The sequence below is a fragment of the Scyliorhinus torazame genome, chromosome 18 (genome assembly GCF_047496885.1).
Source record: "Scyliorhinus torazame isolate Kashiwa2021f chromosome 18, sScyTor2.1, whole genome shotgun sequence".
Lineage (NCBI taxonomy): Eukaryota > Metazoa > Chordata > Chondrichthyes > Carcharhiniformes > Scyliorhinidae > Scyliorhinus > Scyliorhinus torazame.
In genome coordinates this window covers 154,250,502-154,270,526 of record NC_092724.1, presented here as the reverse complement: position 1 = coordinate 154,270,526, position 20,025 = coordinate 154,250,502, and the positions used below count along the sequence as shown (strand labels likewise).

General features: G+C 42.3%; 2 protein-coding genes across 10 annotated transcripts in view; one reads left to right on the top strand and one right to left on the bottom strand.

The window, feature by feature from the left end:
* Window positions 1-19,668, top strand: part of cenpx (centromere protein X) — a 102,149-nt gene extending 82,481 nt beyond the window's left edge. For all 6 annotated transcript variants that reach the window (XM_072483652.1, XM_072483651.1, XM_072483650.1 and 3 more), the window contains one exon: window positions 18,125-19,668. In XM_072483652.1, the coding sequence (XP_072339753.1) occupies window positions 18,125-18,274 (150 nt within the window). In that variant the 3' untranslated portion in view covers window positions 18,275-19,668. The remainder of the gene's footprint in view (window positions 1-18,124) is intronic.
* The window catches only part of aspscr1 (ASPSCR1 tether for SLC2A4, UBX domain containing), a 253,177-nt gene that overhangs the window by 49,387 nt on the left and 183,765 nt on the right, over window positions 1-20,025 (bottom strand). The window lies entirely within an intron of this gene.

Sequence of the window (20,025 nt, the reverse complement as noted above, 5' to 3'; positions counted from 1 at the left end):
CCAAATTTCCCTTGAACTAAATATATCAGAGAGCAGTAAATAGTCAACCTCATTGCCATGGCCCTGGAACCACATGCCAGCCAGACCAGGTAAGGGTGGCAGATTGTCTTTTCTAAAGGACATTTGTGAACCAGATGGGTTTTTATAAAAATCGATACTAGCTTGAAAATTGAATTTAAATTCCATCAGCTGCCGTGATGGGATTTGAACCCATGTCCCCAGAGCATGAGCCAAGGCCTCTGGATTACTAGTAAAGTTACCACTGTGCCATCATCTCCCATTTGCCTGGTGTGACACCAGGCCTCAATTAAAAAGTAAAATATGAAGTAATTTATTAAATGAACAAGCTAGGGGTGGTGCGGTGGTTAGCATTGCTGCCTCACGGCGCCACTGACCCGGGTTCGATCATTAAATTGACCCTTAATTGGAAAAAAAAGAATTGGGCACTTTAAATTTACTTTTAAAAAATCATGCTATTACATATTTAAAGTATTTCTTTTTAAATTTAAGAGTTCCCAATTCATTTTTTTTCCAATTAAGGGGCAATTTAGTGTGGCCAATCTACCTGCGCTGCACATCTTTGGGTTGTGGGGGTGAGACCCACGCAGACACGGGGAGAATGTGCAAACTCCACACGGACAGTGACCCGGTGCCGGGATCGAACCCGGGTCCTCGGCGCCGTGAGACATTTAAAGTAACGCAAGGAGGTAAAATATCACAATTGCAAGAATCAGCGTTTGTAGAAAACCTTTATAATTAACACGGTTATTTCCCAATATTTCAGAAACATTAACCAATTTTCTAAGATCGTCAAACAGCCTTTTTGAACACTCTCTGGTTTTGAATAACTGACTACTCAAACTCAAGTCAATGAAATACAAAATGAACCAAGTACAAAGTATGTACATATTCTGTGCATTATTTTCTACCCCTCCCTCAAGCAGGCAGCAGTAAAATTTTCAAAAAGGCTTAGTTCAAAACATTATTGTTCAGCTCACTAAGTGCAATGAGTATTGAGAGATCATGTGCCCTGCTTGCCATGATTCATGTGGCGGGTGGGGCTTTTGAAAAAAAAAAAAATCATCACCGCCAATGGCTTGGAAATAGGCACGAGAAGACGACTGATTCCTGCAGAACTTGTTGGAATTGACACTCAGCATTTGAACACTTTGCAATTATCCCAGTGATGGGTCTTCCTTTGTGGAGTCCTCCATTCATTCGTCAACAATGGTGGAACTGGGTCTGGAAGCGAGGGGATCAGCTCGACTTCTGTTTTCATGGATTCACAGACGATTTTCTCCCTCCAGCAGCTTCCCCAGACAATTAATTTTTTGCTTTGATCTCCCTGATGATCAGCAGCGCGTGCACGTCGAAAGAGGAGCCCGGCACAACAGAATTATTTAAGAAAGGATCTTAAAAATAAAAAATCTGGACAAGAGTGAAACCTGCGGATCAAATTATAGTTTTAAATTTTTCAATTTTTAAAATATATTATGAACATGAATGAATGAAATGAATGAAATGAAAATTGTTTATTGTCACAAGTAGGCTTCAATTGAAGTTACTGTGAAAAGCCCCTAGTCGCCACATTCCGGCACCTGTTCGGGGAGGCTGTTACGGGAATCGAACCGTGCTGCTGGCCTGCCTCGGTCTGCTTGCAAAGCCAGCGATTTAGCCCTGTGCTAAACATATTAATAAAGACATATCCCCATTTTGACTTATGTTAAATATATAACTTTACCTAATAATTTGAAAAATGTTTTGTGGTCTGTAAAAGCTGTACTCTTATGACCACCAATATTTGAACTGCTTTTTAGATCAGTGCACAGGAGGTCACTTTATTCGCCTTTATACACAAGCTGCTCGGCCTTATCGCAACACAGCCTCAAATTCCAGAAAATTCTGTCAATACACAACTGCAAGGTGGACTTTGTAAAGAACCTTGTTTGGCTAAAAGACGATCAAAAGAAAGAAAGTGACAACTATGTCTGTAAGGATGCCAGCTTGCCTGGCCTATGGCCATTAATAATGTGCCTTCCTGCTTATACTTCCCTTTCCCCAATGTGCCCACTAAACTGTGAATTCTGGCAGGGATTCAGATCACTACTTATCGATGAAACACAACCAATACAAACCAGAACTGATTAAGCTCTTGCTGACCAGAGGCCAACTCAGTCAACCGGCTACTGCATGGAGCACGCTTCTATTTATAGTTCTGCTGAATTAAAACTAAAGCAATTCTCCACCAAAAGGCATGCGTTCCTAAAATTAATCTCAAACAGAAGCATAGTTTTTGCACAGTAACATTTTGCTATCCTCACTAAAATTCAATAAAAGTTCTAGAAATTATTTAAACCTCAATATCATTTTGATGACCGAATTAAAGTTTTATTTCTGCGGTAGTCAACATATTTTAAAAATTAAAGTTGGCAGTAATGAAGGGATCCAAATCCCCAAAGAATGCTGAGGTTTTTCTTTGCAAACACATCAAATTCAAAACCAAGTAACTCCAGAACTGGCTACTGGCATGAGACCCATACTTAGCCATTCAAAATTATGGTATTTACGATAGGTTTTATTTCTTACAAAAGGCAAAAAGACCTCCATTCCGCTGGTACATCTTTCATTTCTTTTTAAGCAGGAAAACACCTGGGCAGCACGTTGGCGCACTGGTTACGGCACCGAGGTCCCAGGTTCGATCCCGGCTCTGTGTCACTGTCCGTGTGGAGTTTGCACATTCTCCCCGTGTCTGCGTGGGTTTCGCCCCCACAACCCAAAGATGTGCAGGCTAGGTGGATTGGCCACGCTAAATTGCCCCTTAATTGGAAAAAATGAATTGGGTATTCCAAATTTATACAATAAAAAAAGAAAATGTGTAATTTCTTTAAAATGTCTGTGGAATCCGTAATTATTTTTAAGAATGTCTAAAGGGAACTTTTAGGAGTTTGCATCAATTGTAAAGTGACCAATTGTAATTTTATTGGACAATAATGAACACTGATCCATGTTACCTGGTGACCCTTGACCTGGAAGCAGTGCCAATAGGAAGGAAATGAAGAAAGAAGCTCTGTAGGCTACCAGACGCGAAGGAGAGATGCAGACACAAAAGTGCTACACGCAGAGGAACTAGAGGGCAACTGCATTCAGCGCACAGATGCAAACAGAAAGAGAAGGCAGACAAAGTCCTAAAGAGGTACAGAAATGCTTCTGAGAAGAAGCAAATCACCAGGAAGAGGTCAGTTTTTCTGTTTGGCAGAAAAGGAGGTACTGTGCAAGCTGGCTAAAAAGATCAAAAACCTGGATAGTTGTGTGAAAACCTTGAAAATGCTAAAGAACTGGATTCTCAGAAGTGGCCAAATATGAACTGGAGTGTTTTGTAATCCCATACGTTCTAAAGGAGGATGCTTGTAGTTGTGCAAGGCATAGTTTTGTTGTAACATCTATTTAAAGTGAAATTTACCTTTTTATCTGAGATATCCTTTGCCTGTCAATTTATGAAAGTTACAAAAAGTGAAATCTTGTTGCTAATTTCTTCATTTCGGTTCATTTGATAAATTTGCTTATTTTGATTTACAGGTTGTCTCATGGGGATCATAACAAATGCATCAATAATACGTTGCCACGTGTGTGAGAATCCTTAGTATTCATCTGATAACAGCAAATTCTAGTTGCACAGTAACTTCACTGCAGTGTTAATAGGTTAGCACTGTTGCTTCACAGTGCCAGGCTCCCAGGTTCGATTCCTGGCATGGATCACTGTCTGTGCTGAGTCTGCACATTCTCCCCCATGCCTGCGTGGGTTTCCTCCGGGTGCTCCGGTTTCCTCCCACAAGTCCCAAAAGACATGCTGTTAGGTAATTTGGACATTCTGAATTGTCCCTCAGTGTACCCGAACAGGCGCCGGAATGTGGTGACTAGGGGATTTTTACAGAGCTTCATTGCAGTGTTAATGTATGCCTACTTGTGACACTAATAAAGATTATTATTAACGTAAGCCTACTTCTGACACTAATAAATATCATTAAATGAGCTGAATATAGGTTCAGATGTTCACCGTGGAACATTTTCATGTTCATTCAGAGAGTTAACAGGCCACAGTAAGTAGTAAAACAGACCGACTGGAATTTGGTTCAGAAGGAAACTACCTCAATAGACAATGTCTGTTCATGGAAATAAATGACTCAATTTTCTGAATAAACTTTATAATGTTCCAAATTATAGTGAATATTATGGGTGGCACAATGGCGCAGTGGTTAGCAATGCTGCCTCACGGCATTGAGGACGCGGGTTCGATCCCGGCTCTGGGTCACTGTCTGTGCGGAGTTTGCACATTCTCCGTGTCTGCGTGGGCCTCACCCCCACAACCCAAAGATGTGCAAAGATTGTGGTCACTCTAAATTGCCCCTTAGTTGGGGAAAAATGAATTGGGTCCTCTAATTTAATATTTAAAAAAATATAATGAATATTAAAGACCATGGGATTCATGAATAATTGGTTGGGAGGATTAAAAATCAACTTAGCAACAGAAAACCGGACTCTGTTTCACTGAGTGATGTTCGACGACAGGCTACTTGGCTGGGCTCAGTAACGAACCAAGTGTGTTCGCTCCGTACTCATTCATTATGAAAGTATGGACTTCTAGCTTTCTAAAATGAAGAATTTACACTGAGATGTTCAAGTTAGTTAAACTCAAGAATCCAGGCATCATTAATGTCAGATTTTAAATGTTGCTACTGATCAGCGCTAAAGTAGACATAAAAAAATACTGGAAATACACACACCAGTTAGTATCTGTAAAGAGATACACCAGGTTATGACTGTTTAGCATACACCCTTGATCAATAATTTTGATTTTTAAACAATTTCCAGTGATACTTTTTTTCCATAGTATTAAAATACACTTTTGTAAACAGACACCGAAAGAGGATTTGATTTATTTAATGGGATCTGGATAAATTAAATGAATGGATTAAGGGATGGTTCTGCAGGCTTTAATATGGGTAAATACAAGCTTTAAACCGCTAGTACTTGAAACATGTGAACACTTAATGGACGGAACTTAGTTTACAATGGACCAGTTTTCAGGAATATATTAAAAGGTGACTCGCTGCAGGGAGGCACCACTATTTTCTTTCTATATTAATTTTCCATCCATTAACAAAAGGTGGAAAGGAAGACAGATTCTTGCACTCAGAAAAGTATCATGTCACCATAAGGCAATGGATTAAGTTAATACTGGATGTACCTGGAGGGTATTTAATTATGATACAACAGTTAATTACATTTGGAATATTATGTGCAATTTTAAACAATCTACTTACATCAGAAGAAAACTGAAAGATCAAGGACGATTTGAGAATCTGAAACTTGAGGGGATAAACTGGATGGGTTGTTGGAGAAAACAAAGATTACAAGGTGAATCTTCAAAATACTAAGAGGCATGGATAATGTCAAACATATAACTTGGTGAGATTAAGTAAGCACGGAACACAATTACTTTTTAAAAATTAATTTAGAGTACCCAATTCATTTTTTCCAATTAAGGGTCAATTTAGTGTGGCCAATCCACCTAGCCTGCACATCTTTGGGTTGTGGGGGCGAAACCCACGCAAACACGGGGAGAATGTGCAAACTCCACACGGACAGTGACCCACAGCCGGGATCGAACCTGGGACCTCGGCGCCGTGAGGCAGCAGGGCTAACCCACTGCGCCACCGTGCTGCCTCAGAACACAATTACAAAAATTCGGAAGGCTTGCACAAGGAGAAAGAACGGAATCTCCCCACTCTCTCCCCCTGTCATGTGGCAGAAGACTCCTACCCAAGGCAGTTTATGCTGTGGCCATTAATGATAATAAATATCTGGATAAGAACATGACAAAATACAAAAACTAAACAGTCCATGGAAAGTTGTGGTTCTAGTTCTGAATGGGGTTTAGGATTGTTCTATTTGGAATGTAGCTGATTAGATTAACATGTGCTACACAACTTTATTTTGATCATTTATATGACATGTGCGTTGTTGGCACGGTCAACAAGGTCAACAAAGACGTGCAGGTTAGGTGGATTGGCTATGCTAAATTGCCCTTAGTGTCCAAAAAGTTTAGGAGGGGTTATTGGTTTAGGGGGATAGGGTGGATGTGAAGGCTTAAGTGGGTCAGTGCAGACTCGATGGGCCGAATGGCCTCCTTCTGCATTGTATGTTCTACGTTCTATTCATTGGCCACCCCCAATTAAGCTTAAGGTGGAGGTAAAAAGCTGCCTTTTTGAGTCGCTGGCAGTCCATGCGGTGCAGGAACACGCACAGTGCTGTAAGTTAGGTGGTTTCAGGATTTCTGACCCAGCAACAGTGGAGAAATAGTGATATAGCTCTGAGTCAGGATGACATGGAGGGAGATGTTCCCACGCACCTTCTGTCCTTGTTCTTTTAGGTGGCAGCGGTACCAGTTTTAGAAGGTGCTGTCAAAGGAGCCTTCGCGAATTGCTGCAATACATCTTTTAGTTGATGCACACTGATGCACCAGTGGCAGAGGGAGAAAATGTTTAGCACTTAAACAAAAAAAATCAACTACCAGGCCAACTTAGCATTTCAATAAGGCTAAAAACATGCCTTCAAATGAGGTTACATGGTTGAAATAGAATATTCAACATTAATTAGCACATTAATTAGCTTTGACAAAGAGTCATTGGACTCGAAACGTTAGCTCTCTTCTCTCCCTCCAGATGCTGCCAGACCTGCTGAGATTTTCCAGCATTTTCACTTTCATTAATTAGCACATGGTTCATTGTTCCACAGAAAACATATTTTAATCATGTTAAAATCCAACATTAATTTTTTATCTTGTGACGATTAGCATTTTCAGGCCCTTTGCATATGATTGAAAGGAATACACCGGATAGACTTTTTTTTGTTTAGAATCTTCTATGGTGGCATGTCAGTATATGTATTCAAAATTACTTATAAGATCTGCCTTAAGTCAGAAGTATTTTAATGTGATGAGTTAATGTTAACAAATGGAAAAGCCATGAAGCACTCGCCCCCAGCCCCATAGTTGACGATGAAGAGAATGAAATATAATTTCAAACATTATTTGTTTTCCTTTGAACTAACTTCAAATAGTAGTTACTACAGTCAAAATACATCATAAAAAATATCTTTAGGGCCAATAAAACTATTGTCATCAGGATTTCATCTTATTTAGTTACCAACAGACTATTTCCAGCAATGACTGGGAAGAAGAATCATTAAGGAAGGTCTGTAATAACAGATTTGATTTAACAAGATTCAGCTGCATGTTGAAGTTTAGAGCACATATTGAGAGACTGGAATAAGACATTTCCAACTTTATGCAAAGCAAAATCTCACCATAATCCTGGTAAGAATGAATGAATGAAAATCGCTTATTGTCACAAGTAGGCTTCAATGAAGTTACTGTGAAAAGCCCCTAGTCGCCACATTCCGGCGCCTGTTCGGGGAGGCTGGTACGGGAATTGAACCGTGCTGCTGGCCTGCCTTGGTCTGCTTTAAAAGCCAGCGATTTAGCCCAGTGAGCTAAACGAAGGTCAAGTGGCTGAGGCATGGAACCTCGAGAGGTGCTGAATCTATACTGGATTTCTACAGATAATAATAACCTAAGAAAATCGCAATCAATTTCAGCTGGAAAAAGAGGGCACACCAAGAGTACCATGCCGATTGCCTGGCAACTGTTAAGTTCATACAAAAAGTATGCATTCATCTCAGACGTCGCACTCAAAAGTCGCAAGTTACAGAAGTGTGAATGAAAAATGTGAGTTTAAGAGGTAGCAAGGAACAAGCAGAAACCCATATAAATTTAAAAGGTTTGGAATTGCAAGATATAATCTGCATTAAAGCACAAAATATAATTATTCGGCCGTGCTTCATGTGGTCGAAGACGCAGATGTGCCAAGCCTAGAACAGTGCTCCTCCATCTCTCAGTAATGGACAGTAACCAGGGAGTCAGCCTCGGCTCAGTGTTCACACTTTCACCTGAGTGTTAGGAGGTTCGGGTTTCGAGTCCCACTCCTCAGACGTAAGCACATGATGGAGGTGATAGATCAGTACTGGGGGTGTGCTGCAATGCTGGACTTGACATCTTTTGGACGAAACATGTCCACTATCCGTTCTGCCTTCTCTGGTGGGTGAAAAATAGATTGTGTCTGCGTGGGTTTCCTCCGGGTGCTCCGGTTTCCTCCCACAGTCCAAAGACGTGCAGGTTAGGTGGATTGGCCATGATAAATTGCCCTTAGTGACCCCCCAAAAAAGGTTAGGAGGGGCTATTGGGTTACGGGGATAGGGTGCAAGTGAGGGCTTAAGTGGGTCGGTGCAGACTCGATGGGCCGAATGGCCTCCTTCTGCACTGTATGTTCTATGGCACTACTGACTGGATATCACTAAAAGCAATCATCTGGTCTTTATTTCATTGTTGTTTGCGTGACATTGCACAAATTGGCTGCCACCTTTCTTATACGGTGTTCTTCAGGTTAAGAGTAAACCAAATATTGAATTCACACTGTAAATAACAATGATTCAAAAGGCTGCTATGCCATGATCCTTTAACTTGGTTACTGTTGACAAAACCCAAGTGAAGACGTTCCACTTCAAAAGTGCTTCACTGGCTATAAAGTGCACTGGTAAATCTTGAGGTCAGGAAAGGCACCGTACATTCTTTGTTTTAAAAAAAAAATGAAAGTCTAGCTTTTAATTATAATTATACATCAAATGAGATACTTAGCTAGGCTGCTGATATAGATTTACAAAATATTAATTGAAGGGCTAAACATTATTGGAATAATTTACAGGATTTCTTTCATTTTACGTTTCATGTCAACAATGACCAGGCTGAGACATCAAGGCATACCAGCCTTTTGAATCATTGCAGTGTGAAGTTGACATTTGGTTTACTCTTCTCAAAAGGATAGAAGATAGAAACAACTACAGTGTTAGTGCTAAATGCTGACAGATGTTACAGATATACAGTAGATGTATTTGGAATAAACACAGCCAAAGACCGGGATGAAGATGTTAGTCTCGGTGTCAACAAGTATGTCAATTCTAGTGCCAATTTAATGCCAAAACCAGCATAAAGATAACTTATCTGTGACATTTGAAAAACATTTTTTTTTTTAAGAGTACCCAATTATTTATTTTTCCAATTAAGGGGCAATTTGGCGTGATCCTATTGCTGCTGCCTACCCTGCCATTTGTGGGTTGTGGGGGTGAAACCCACGCAGACACGGGGAGAATGTGCAAACTCCACACAGACAATGACCCAGGGTCGGGATCGAACCGGGTCCTCAGCACCGTGGGCAGCAGTGCTAACCACTGCATCACCCTGCCGCCTTAACATATTTTATTTTAACGCATATATGAAAAATGAATTTATACGTCACCTCCACGTGAAATGGGCACTCTGTTGGATGGGTGCTTACCTTGCCTAAGTTATAACTATACATGATAAATATTTACCCACACGTTCTCCCAACATTTAACAGGACATATTCAAAATGATTATTTGAATGAATATTCTCATTTACAGACGTCTATTGTGGGCACCAAATTTAGAATCTTCAGCACGGTCTACAAATGTAATAATGAGACGATGCTGGCAGTGCCACAATGTTGTGAAAGATGTGTAAATGTTTTCTCTTTAAATGCAAAAACAGAGGTTAATTTAATGAGTAGTTTTTCTATATTTACCAGAAATAGTCTGTTCCATTCATTATAATCTATCTATTTCATATTTAAAAATAAAAACAAACCTGCATTTGTTCTGCCTGGGTATTAAGTGCTCAGTGCACTTTATGTTTATGATCTAACAGGTAAAATCGAATACATTTCTGTTTCCTGATAAATGCATAACTTGGCTGTCAAAAACATTATGCTTGGACTGAGCTTGTGATTTAGAATGTGCAGCTGAAGATCATCATGCGGCACATAAATTAATTAGCTCAATTACCGTCAGAAATTTACATCAATACAAATGATGGAAACCTAAACACCCACTTTAGGTCGAACTTTCATCAGAAATCATGCCTAAAGCATTATACCATATTTTTCCCTTCACACTGGCCAGATGATCCATTGTGTCAAATTGTATGCTTCAGATTTCCATTATTTAAACTTATTATTTGTATATGTCATGGAGAATACTTGACGGTAAAATTCAGATGAAAAAAAATGAACTCCTACAAGTGGTTTTGTCTGAATGAAACTTGTCAACACTTGACTACAGTTAGCAAGTTAAGTAGTTTGCTGTATGAATCTGGTATGAATTTATCTGCCATCTGACTAGACAATGAATTGCTGGCTATCATCTTCACTCACTGAGTGAAGACTTAACTCATTGAAGTGGTTTTCAAAGAGAAAAGCACATACTAACAATGTGCTGACTGCTTTGAAAATCAAGCAACTTCCTGAATGCATTGTGAAAAAGCCATAGAAATAGAACAGTGAAATCTTAGAATCCATGTCAGTATAACCACATCCATCTATTCTGCCTATGATAGTTTGCTTCTGGCATTATGCTTCATGAAGCTGCATGCATATCCTTGGAATTAGTTTACTGTATTGAAATACTGTGAAGAGAATGTTGATCAGTATTATTAATCTCTGAACTTTACTCAACATAATCTGCTGTAGTACTGCAAATGAATCACAACTCTTCTCTAATCGGTTAGCAATGCAAACTGTCTTCAACATCTCTTTCAATGCTTAGGAACCCTCGAATGACCACGTTGTTTCCCTTTAAGCACCACTCAAGGGAAACAGTCAATCTAGCTTTAACCTCAATTCAGAATAGAACTTGATTTGCGATGCTCAATGGAACCAATTTCCTCTGTAGTGTAGTGAAATTCTAATCTATGTAAAAGGGCAAGTTTGTAACTTAATTTTATTTCATTTGATAAAAACCTTGGCCCATTGTTAACTTCTGTTTTCAAATAGCTGAAATTCAGTTTTGTCCATATTTTAACGCAATATGAACAAAGCTGGTCTTCGACAGAACTGCTAAATGTGACTTTGAGGGCAGCACGGCGGCACAGTGGTTAGCACTGCTGCCTCACGGCACTGAGGTCCCAGGTTCGATCCTAGCTCTGGGTCATTATTCGTGTAGAGTTTCCACATTCTCCCTGTGTTTACGTGGGTTTCGCCCTCACAACCCAAAAAATGTACAGGCTAGGTGAATTGGCCTTGCTAATTCCCCTTAATTGGAAAAAATGAATTAGGTATTCTAAAAAATGTTTTAAAATAATTTTTTAAAAATCTGACTTTGAAAGTTTGTTGTGTAATTGATACTAACAGTCATTCAAAATTCTTCTTCCACTATTTTGTAGACCGACATTAACCAATTTATTTGGATTATACACTTAGGGCTGATGAAGGCCAAGGGAGAACTTCATCCATCCCACCAACTCTACCTGGACCTACCCCTGGGTCAAGGTTCACTGGTGACAGAGCGCGGAATCCCAGTGTGATTTGCATGATCACTACTCAGGAATATGGGGCAATGCTGAAGCTAGATTAACTTCTCAGCATTGGAAGTGAGGGGCACCAGTGTGCAAACACGTCTTAGCTAAAATCTCAAAGTCCACAAATTAAATTTTTCGTGCCAAACTGGTGCAAGAGGCAAACTGGTGCAAGAATGGGACTCCACAGGATCATCCTCCTCCAACGGAAGATTGAGGTCTTCACTGCCATTATCCTGAACCTACATCACCTCCACTAGAGGTAAAAACACAAGAGATTAGAAATGGGATGAGACCAGGCCATACAACCCCACCTCAGTAACAGGTGAAGAGAGGGCAATTTGATGGGGGTCCCGACACAGATTGAAAACCCAGGTTAGGACAGGAAGGCAGCAAAATGCTGCACCAATTTTTCGGTCCATTCCATGATAACCTTGATTTCAGTCTGGATCGCGGAGAAAAGTCTGGTCCACCACGTCAGTGTCATTTCCAATCCTTAACATTATTTTTTATTATCGACAACACAGTGAATGTCCACTAATAGAAGACATCTCTTGAGCTACGACGAAAATACATTATGGGACAATAATGTGAAACCACAAGTCCCAAATGAAGAAGCCAAAAGTGCTCATCCCACTTCCTACTATCACAACATGACCCATGTGCTGAGAGCTCCGAAACATTTACTCACAAAGAACATCCAGACGCGGGATACTTCATCTTTTATTACTTTGCAAACCACACCCAGTAGAAACTTAAAATTTCATACAGATTTGTGATTGGATTTTATGGACAGCAAGCCTGAATGCAGCCAGTAATTATTAATAATTTGCTGTATTTCAAGATTTCCATAAAATCTGAACAAAGTTGCTGCAGATGTAGAATAACTGGGAATTGGGGCGGTACGGTGGCGCAGTGGCTAGCACTGCTGCCTCACGGTGTAGAGGACTCAGGTTCGATCCCGGCCCACTGTCCGTGTGGAAGTTGCACATTCTCCTCATGTCTGCGTGGGTCTCACCCCCACAACTCAAAGATGTGCAGGATAGGTGGATTGTCCACGGTAAATTGCCCCTTAATTGGAAAAAGAGAATTGGGTACTCTAAATTTATTTTTAAAATAGGTTAACTGGGAATGTGATGCATCTCAATGTTGGATACAACCCAGCCAAAATATGGCATCACTTTACATTATGGTTTTGCTCCAGATATCAAAATTGCTGTACAAAGAGTGTTTATTTACCCCTTCCTCTCACACCTACCCCTACCATTCCCCCACCACCACCACCACCACGCACACCCACCAAATGTTTTCAGCAGGAAGCAAAGTGATGAGTGCCAAGCATGTTTGGCTTTTGCGTGACAGGCGGAAAATATACTCAAAATGTTATCTAGCTGTGAATGGTTGCAAAATGTTTTTCTAGATTCTTTTGCAGCCTTTGCACAATATCGCAAGGAAGCAGCTCTATAAATTCTCCAAACATTTATTACGAAAAAACACGAACACAGTACTGAAGATATAATCTCAATGCATCCTTGATTAGATTTTTAAAAACCTTTAAAATCTTCTCCGTGTTTAAAATTCTACATATTGCAATCACCGCAATATACTTTTTAATGGTGCGCTAAGAACTTTGATAAATACAAAGTACTCCTCTTCCAATTATCGAGCAGAATAATTAACATTCTGAAAGATAATCAAGAACACTGCGCTGGGTTCTTAACAGATCTCAGTTCAAAGTCCTCTGCTTTCTCATTCTCCTAATGCCGCCACTGAGAGTTGTCAATCACCATCTGGGCAAGTACATCAAAGGCTTGGGGACAGCCTGGAGGGGTCAGAGAAAATTCATGGCAGGAGCTCGGACTCCCACAGAAGGAAGCCCTGAGAATAACAGTTGCCCTATATAGACAAAATTAACGATTGCAACCGTACACTTCAAAAGGCTCCTGCATTGGCAAATACATTCATTCACAAGAGAAAATTGTACACAGTTGGGTCACTTTATTGGCAGACTACACACAGGCATTAGCTGACTGCTCAATGCACTCAGTGGCACAAACAGCATTCCAATCAAACTTTTCCATTTGAAGACAGAAATTAAAGCTGTCGGGATGGGAAAATTCCTTCCATCTCATGATTCAAAGTGATTAAGGCACCACAGGTCTGTTATGAATTTAATGGATAATCTAATGGGAAGTGGGTTCTTCAATGGAATGTCTGAAGCTTGTTTCTCCCTTGTGCTTCTTGCGATGCTTAGCCCGCGCACCGGCAGCACAACCCCGACATGAAACCGGGGACATCAGGCACAATTATAATCCTGGTTTAAAAACAGCAACGATTTAAGAAAAACGGTTTGAAAATTTAAGTTGCCTAATTTTTTTTATTATTTTTTTTTGAAGAAAAATATTTTTCAGTCAAAAGCAGAAAGGACAAGTGTGAGGCGCAGGAAGCCAGAATGGCTGACCTTTCACCCCAAGGATCAGATTTCAAATCCAGCCCCAGAAAGGTGGACGAAAGTCGCCTCCACTATCATTCCCAAGGTGGATCCCCGATGTGAAGTTAAATCCTTCAAATAGAAAAAATCTCAGGGCTGAAGAGAAAGACATGTTGCACACATTATAGGTACTTTGAGTGGTTACTATTGCATTCATATAGCACCGTTAATTTCCAAGGCTTCACTGCCAATGAATTAACTCTTGAATCACTGAAATTGTTACATTGGAAAATGTAGCAGCCAATATGTACACAGCAAGGTCCAACGGACAGATAAAGGACCAGTTCATCGGTTTTAGCATTGACGAAAGGATTGAAGATGGCTCAGGCTCCAGAACTCTCCTGTTTTGCTCTGAATAGTGCCACGGAATGTTTAATGTCAACCAGAAAGACAGATGTTGGGCTGATCTTGCCTGAAACAGAATGCTTATTTCTATCAAAGTTGCAATCCCTTACTGCTGTACTTAGACCTGGATGACATGCTCTTAAAATATGGCTTGAATCAGAGGTGAAAAGTGTTTAGCACTGAGCTAAGCTGACATTCAGCTTTGTGGGGTGGCTGGATGGACAGTGTGGGTTCAGATCCCAGCTTCAACTGGCATTGGCAGATGGGTTTCTTGTAAATACACAAAAACATAGAAAATAGATGCAGGAGGCGATTCGGCCCTTTGAGCCTGCTGCACCATTCATTATGATCGTGGCTGATTATCAAGTCCAATCCCCTGATCCCGCCTTCCCCCCCATATCCCTTTAGCCCCAAGAGTTATATCTAATCCCTTCCTGAAATTATACAATGTTTTGGCCTCCATTACTTTTTGTGGTGGTGAATTGCACAGATTTAACACTCTCTGGGTGAAGGAATTTCTCCTCACTTCAGTCCTAAAAGATTTACCCCTTATCCTCAAACTATGAACCTTAGTTCTGGACTCTCCGCCATCAGGAACATTCTTTCTGAATCCACCCTGTCTAATCCTGATAGAACTTTGAGAGATACCCTCGCTCTCTTCTCAACTCCAATGAATATAATCCTAACCGATTTAGTCTCTCCTCATATGACAATCCTGCTGGAATCAGCCTGGTAAACCTTCGTGGTATTCCCTCTTTGCAAGAATGGTGAACAGTCAATTTCAGTTGGGCTGAGAGACTTAACACCAAACAGGACAAACTAGCCAACAAAGGGAGAGAAAACTTTAAGCTTTCTCTTCAGTTTTTTATGGCAAACTTTAATGGAAATATTCCTGCACACATCAGCCGAGGAAATGGAGATGAATACGCATGTTGTATGCCAATACAGAATTACATTCAGATATTGTTTATTGAATGGAAATAAAACATTGGTTGATGCATCAATTCCAATCCTTCCATGAATGCTCTGCCCAAAGGCAAGCTCTTGGCTCACTGTCTGCTGACACTTCATCCCGAGCCCGGCTCTGTCTGCTGATACTTCATCCCGAGTCCGGCTCTGTCTGCTGATACTTCATCCCGAGCCCGGCTCTGTCTGCCGATGCTTCATCCCGAGCCTGGCTCTGTCTGCCGATGCTTCATCCCGAGCCCGGCTCTGTCTGCCGATGCTTCATCCCGAGCCCGGCTCGGTCTGCCGATGCTTCATCCCGAGCCTGGCTCTGTCTGCCGATGCTTCATCCCGAGCCCGGCTCTGTCTGCCGATGCTTCATCCCGAGCCTGGACCTGTCTGCCGATGCTTCATCCCGAGCCCGGCTCTGTCTGCCGATGCTTCATCCCGAGCCCGGCTCTGTCTGCCGATGCTTCATCCCGAGCCCGGCTCTGTCTGCCGATGCTTCATCCCGAGCCCGGCTCTGTCTGCCGATGCTTCATCCCGAGCCCGGCTCTGTCTGCCGATGCTTCATCCCGAGCCCGGCTCTGTCTGCCGATGCTTCATCCCGAGCCCGGCTCTGTCTGCCGATGCTTCATCCCGAGCCCGGCTCTGTCTGCCGATGCTTCATCCCGAGCCCGGCTCTGTCTGCCGATGCTTCATACCGAGCCCGGCTCTGTCTGCCGATGCTTCATCCCGAGCCCGGCTCTGTCTGCCGATGCTTCATCCCGAGCCCGGCTCTGTCTGCCGATTCTTCATCCCGAGCCCGGCTCTGTCTGCTGATACTTCATCCCGAGCCAGGCTCTGTCTGCTGATGCTTCATCCCGAGCCCGGCTCTGTCTGCTGATACTTCATCCCGAGCATGGCTCTGTCTGCTGATACTTCATCCCGAGCTCGGCTCTGTCTGCCGATGCTTCATCCCGAGCCCGGCTCTGTCTGCCGATGCTTCATCCCGAGCCTGGCTCTGTCTGCCGATGCTTCATCCCGAGCCCGGCTCTGTCTGCCGATGCTTCATCCCGAGCCCGGCTCTGTCTGCCGATGCTTCATCCCGAGCCCGGCTCTGTCTGCCGATGCTTCATCCCGAGCCCGGCTCTGTCTGCCGATGCTTCATCCCGAGCCCGGCTCTGTCTGCCGATGCTTCATCCCGAGCCCGGCTCTGTCTGCCGATACTTCATCCCGAGCCTGGCTCTGTCTGCTGATACTTCATCCCGAGCCTGGCTCTGTCTGCTGATACTTCATCCCGAGCCCGGCTCTGTCTGCGGATGCTTCATCCCGAGCCCGGCTCTGTCTGCCGATGCTTCATCCCGAGCCCGGCTCTGTCTGCCGTTGCTTCATCCCGAGCCCGGCTCTGTCTACTGATACTTCATCCCGAGCCCGGCTCTGTCTGCTGATCCTTCATCCCGAGCCCGGCTCTGTCTGCTGATGCTTCATACCGAGCCCGGCTCTGTCTGCCGATGCTTCATCCTGAGCCTGGCTCTGTCTGCCGTTGCTTCATCCGAGCCTGGCTCTGTCTGCCGATGCTTCATCCCGAGCCGGGCTCTGTCTGCCGTTGCTTCATCCCGAGCCCGGCTCTGTCTGCCGATGCTTCATCCCGAGCCTGGCTCTGTCTGCCGATGCTTCATCCCGAGCCTGGCTCTGTCTACTGATACTTCATCCCGAGCCCGGCTCTGTCTACTGATACTTCATCCCGAGCCCGGCTCTGTCTGCTGATGCTTCATACCGAGCCCGGCTCTGTCTGCCGATGCTTCATCCTGAGCCTGGCTCTGTCTGCCGTTGCTTCATCCCGAGCCTGGCTCTGTCTGCCGTTGCTTCATCCCGAGCCCGGCTCTGTCTGCCGTTGCTTCATCCCGAGCCTGGCTCTGTCTGCCGATGCTTCATCCCGAGCCTGGCTCTGTCTGCTGATGCTTCATCCCGAGCCCGGCTCATTGTCTGCTGGTACTTCATCCCGAGCCCGGCTCTGTCCAATGCTTCGTCCCGAGCCCGGCTCTGTCTGCCGATGCTTCAACCCGTGTCCGGCTCGGTCTGCCGATGCTTCATCCCGAGTCTGGCTCGGTCTGCCGATGATTCATCCCGATCCAGGGGGTGGAGAGGCTCAGGTGAAAGTAGAGGAAATGAACTTTTCAGACTTTTCAAATGTTTGAATAGACCAACATAAGTTATGCGTTACGTATTCAATCAGTTTATGCTTTCTGATTCAGAAGTTTCCTTCATGCCATTCTTAAAAATTGGAGCACATTTAGATCAAACCGGAATTAATTGTAAAACAGTTAATGTTCTGTATTTGCAACCTAATGACAATCAAAATACACAATCACCCATCAGAAGCAACGATCAGCCTGAGTTACAGTACATATCTAATGTTCCCTACTATAAAATGGTCAACAAGCTTCAAGAAGCTACAGAATATGCTTGTGGCGTGGACATGGCCGATCCTCAAACATACCAACGAGAGCCGCAAAATGATTCATTCAATTTTTCCTTGGTCTAATAGTGGGAAACCATGAGTTAAGGCATAATTTTAGGATGAGAAAGAATAACTAAACAGAGAATGAAAGGTACTCGCAGTCTGCTCACCTGCCATCAAGCTAAAAAGGTGCAGAAGCTGGGAGCACATAAAGTCAGAAAGGAAAATAAATAGGGAAAGAGAAATAAGAATTGACACAAACGAGACAAATGAATGGATTGTCAGGATGTGTGTTCACTGAAGTATTATGAAACTGCCACATACATGTTTAGTATGGTGCAACGCTTCTGCTGAAAATACTGTTCGACGTGTATTTTTTTACTTGGAAGTTAAAACCACTGTTTAAACACATTCCAGGTAATCCAAAAAAAGCACCGTCTCATCTCTTTTGATGCTAACTGCTATTCTGACCATAATCAAGTGGAAGCAAGACATCTTGTTGGCTGTACAGAGAATACTGGGTTCATGAAAACAGGACAACTGGTCACAGGATCCTCTCTGCCTTGAAAGAAACAAAAACTGGTACATAGCAATGCTGATCTTATCCAAAGTGCTGCCTTGTAATTCATGAATGGATACAAATTCTCGTGCTTATGTAGCAGCCCATGCCTTTCACAAACAGCGCAGCCACATGTGTTTGTAAGTTTATTTTCCTTCCCAAGTAATCTGGTGGATTAAATCAGAGTTTGAAATTACTATCATCTTGTTTGCCCAGAGCAAACATACTTTTGGTATTGCTGTACATCAAGGGAGATTTTTGCTCTGCAGCCAAATGTGCAAACTGATTTGAAGCATTTTATTTGCTGAACGTGTAGGGAGGGAAATTACAAAAAGTTAACCCTAACCCTCAAGTTAAAAACAAAACAATTTTAATGCTTTCAAATCTGCATATAAGACCATAAGACATATGTACACACACACGCATGCATGCATGAACTTTGGACTTGCGATATGTTTAGTAAATACAAATTAGAGTCGCTGATTATTTTAGTGATAACCTACAGACTTACATACTACTACAATCAGTGTTGACTTAATCGAAGAGTTGCTAAATCAACCTGGTCCACGTTTTAGTTGCATGTGATAAGAGTGTGACATTTGGAAGTGAGTGTCAACACCAAAGAGCCTGAGGGGCAGCTGGATGTCAAAGCTAACAGAGAGCTACTCTGATGTCCATCATTCACATCTGTCAGCTTCCTATTCCTGTCCCATTAAAAGCTCTAGCTTTCTTCTTCCTAACCTGAAGCCATTAATTTCTTTTTTACATCAAGGCAGCAGATTGCCCAACTGGGCCAGAAAACATCAAGCTACCATCAGATAAACAAGTCTATTATTGGCAGGAGTGATCAAAGCACTGCGTATCACTCAGTTTGCCAATTCTCCTTGGCTTTCTACTTCAGAAAATCAAACACAGATGAAACCTCGTAGATCCTCAAAGTAAAATTGGTATCAACTCCCTTCAAATAAAAAAATCCTATTGTTCTAGAAAATGGGAGCATGATGAAAATACCATTAAACTTTTGGATCAACCTTAAAGCAAATAAAATCCAATAGCACCACAATAATCACTTCATTTGGAACTTTTACTTATTGGACCCAAACTTATTGTTCCTATCATATTGCAGTGTTCCACTGTTCAAAACTATTGTCCACAGTCAGAAGATGGACTTTTGGCAAGGAATATAAATAATTAGCTGGTCGACGTAGAATTATCAATCAGAATCAAAAATGTACACAAACCACCCAGTTTAAACATGCAATGCGTCACTGTGAATGTTAAATGCCTGTACAATCTACTTTGTTGACTCCTACTATGACATAATTTCATTTTATGACGGCAATAAGCTCTTTTGCAGTTTCCTTTACAATGTCGGAATGAGAATAAAATGTTTCAGATATCACTTCACGTTTGGTCTTTTTGACAAAATATAAACGACCAAATCTTGCAGTGGTTGGCAACAGAATGGCTTTCACTGTTTGCTACATGTACAGTGGGCTAGTCATCAGCGATTTCTAGTCCAATTCAATGAAGCACCCTCTCTCTACCAGGAAGCCGTGGAGTTTGTGAACAGGTAAGGCAGCAGGGTGCTCTTCACCTAACCCGACTGAAGAATTCTCAGAGACACGCAGACTGCAATGCAGGAAGTGAGGAATGGGAAATACAGAGTCACAGAGGTCTCCATCACAGAAAAGGCCCTTCAGCCCATCGTGTTGGTGTTAGGCAAAAAACAACCACCTAACTTTATTCTAATTCCATT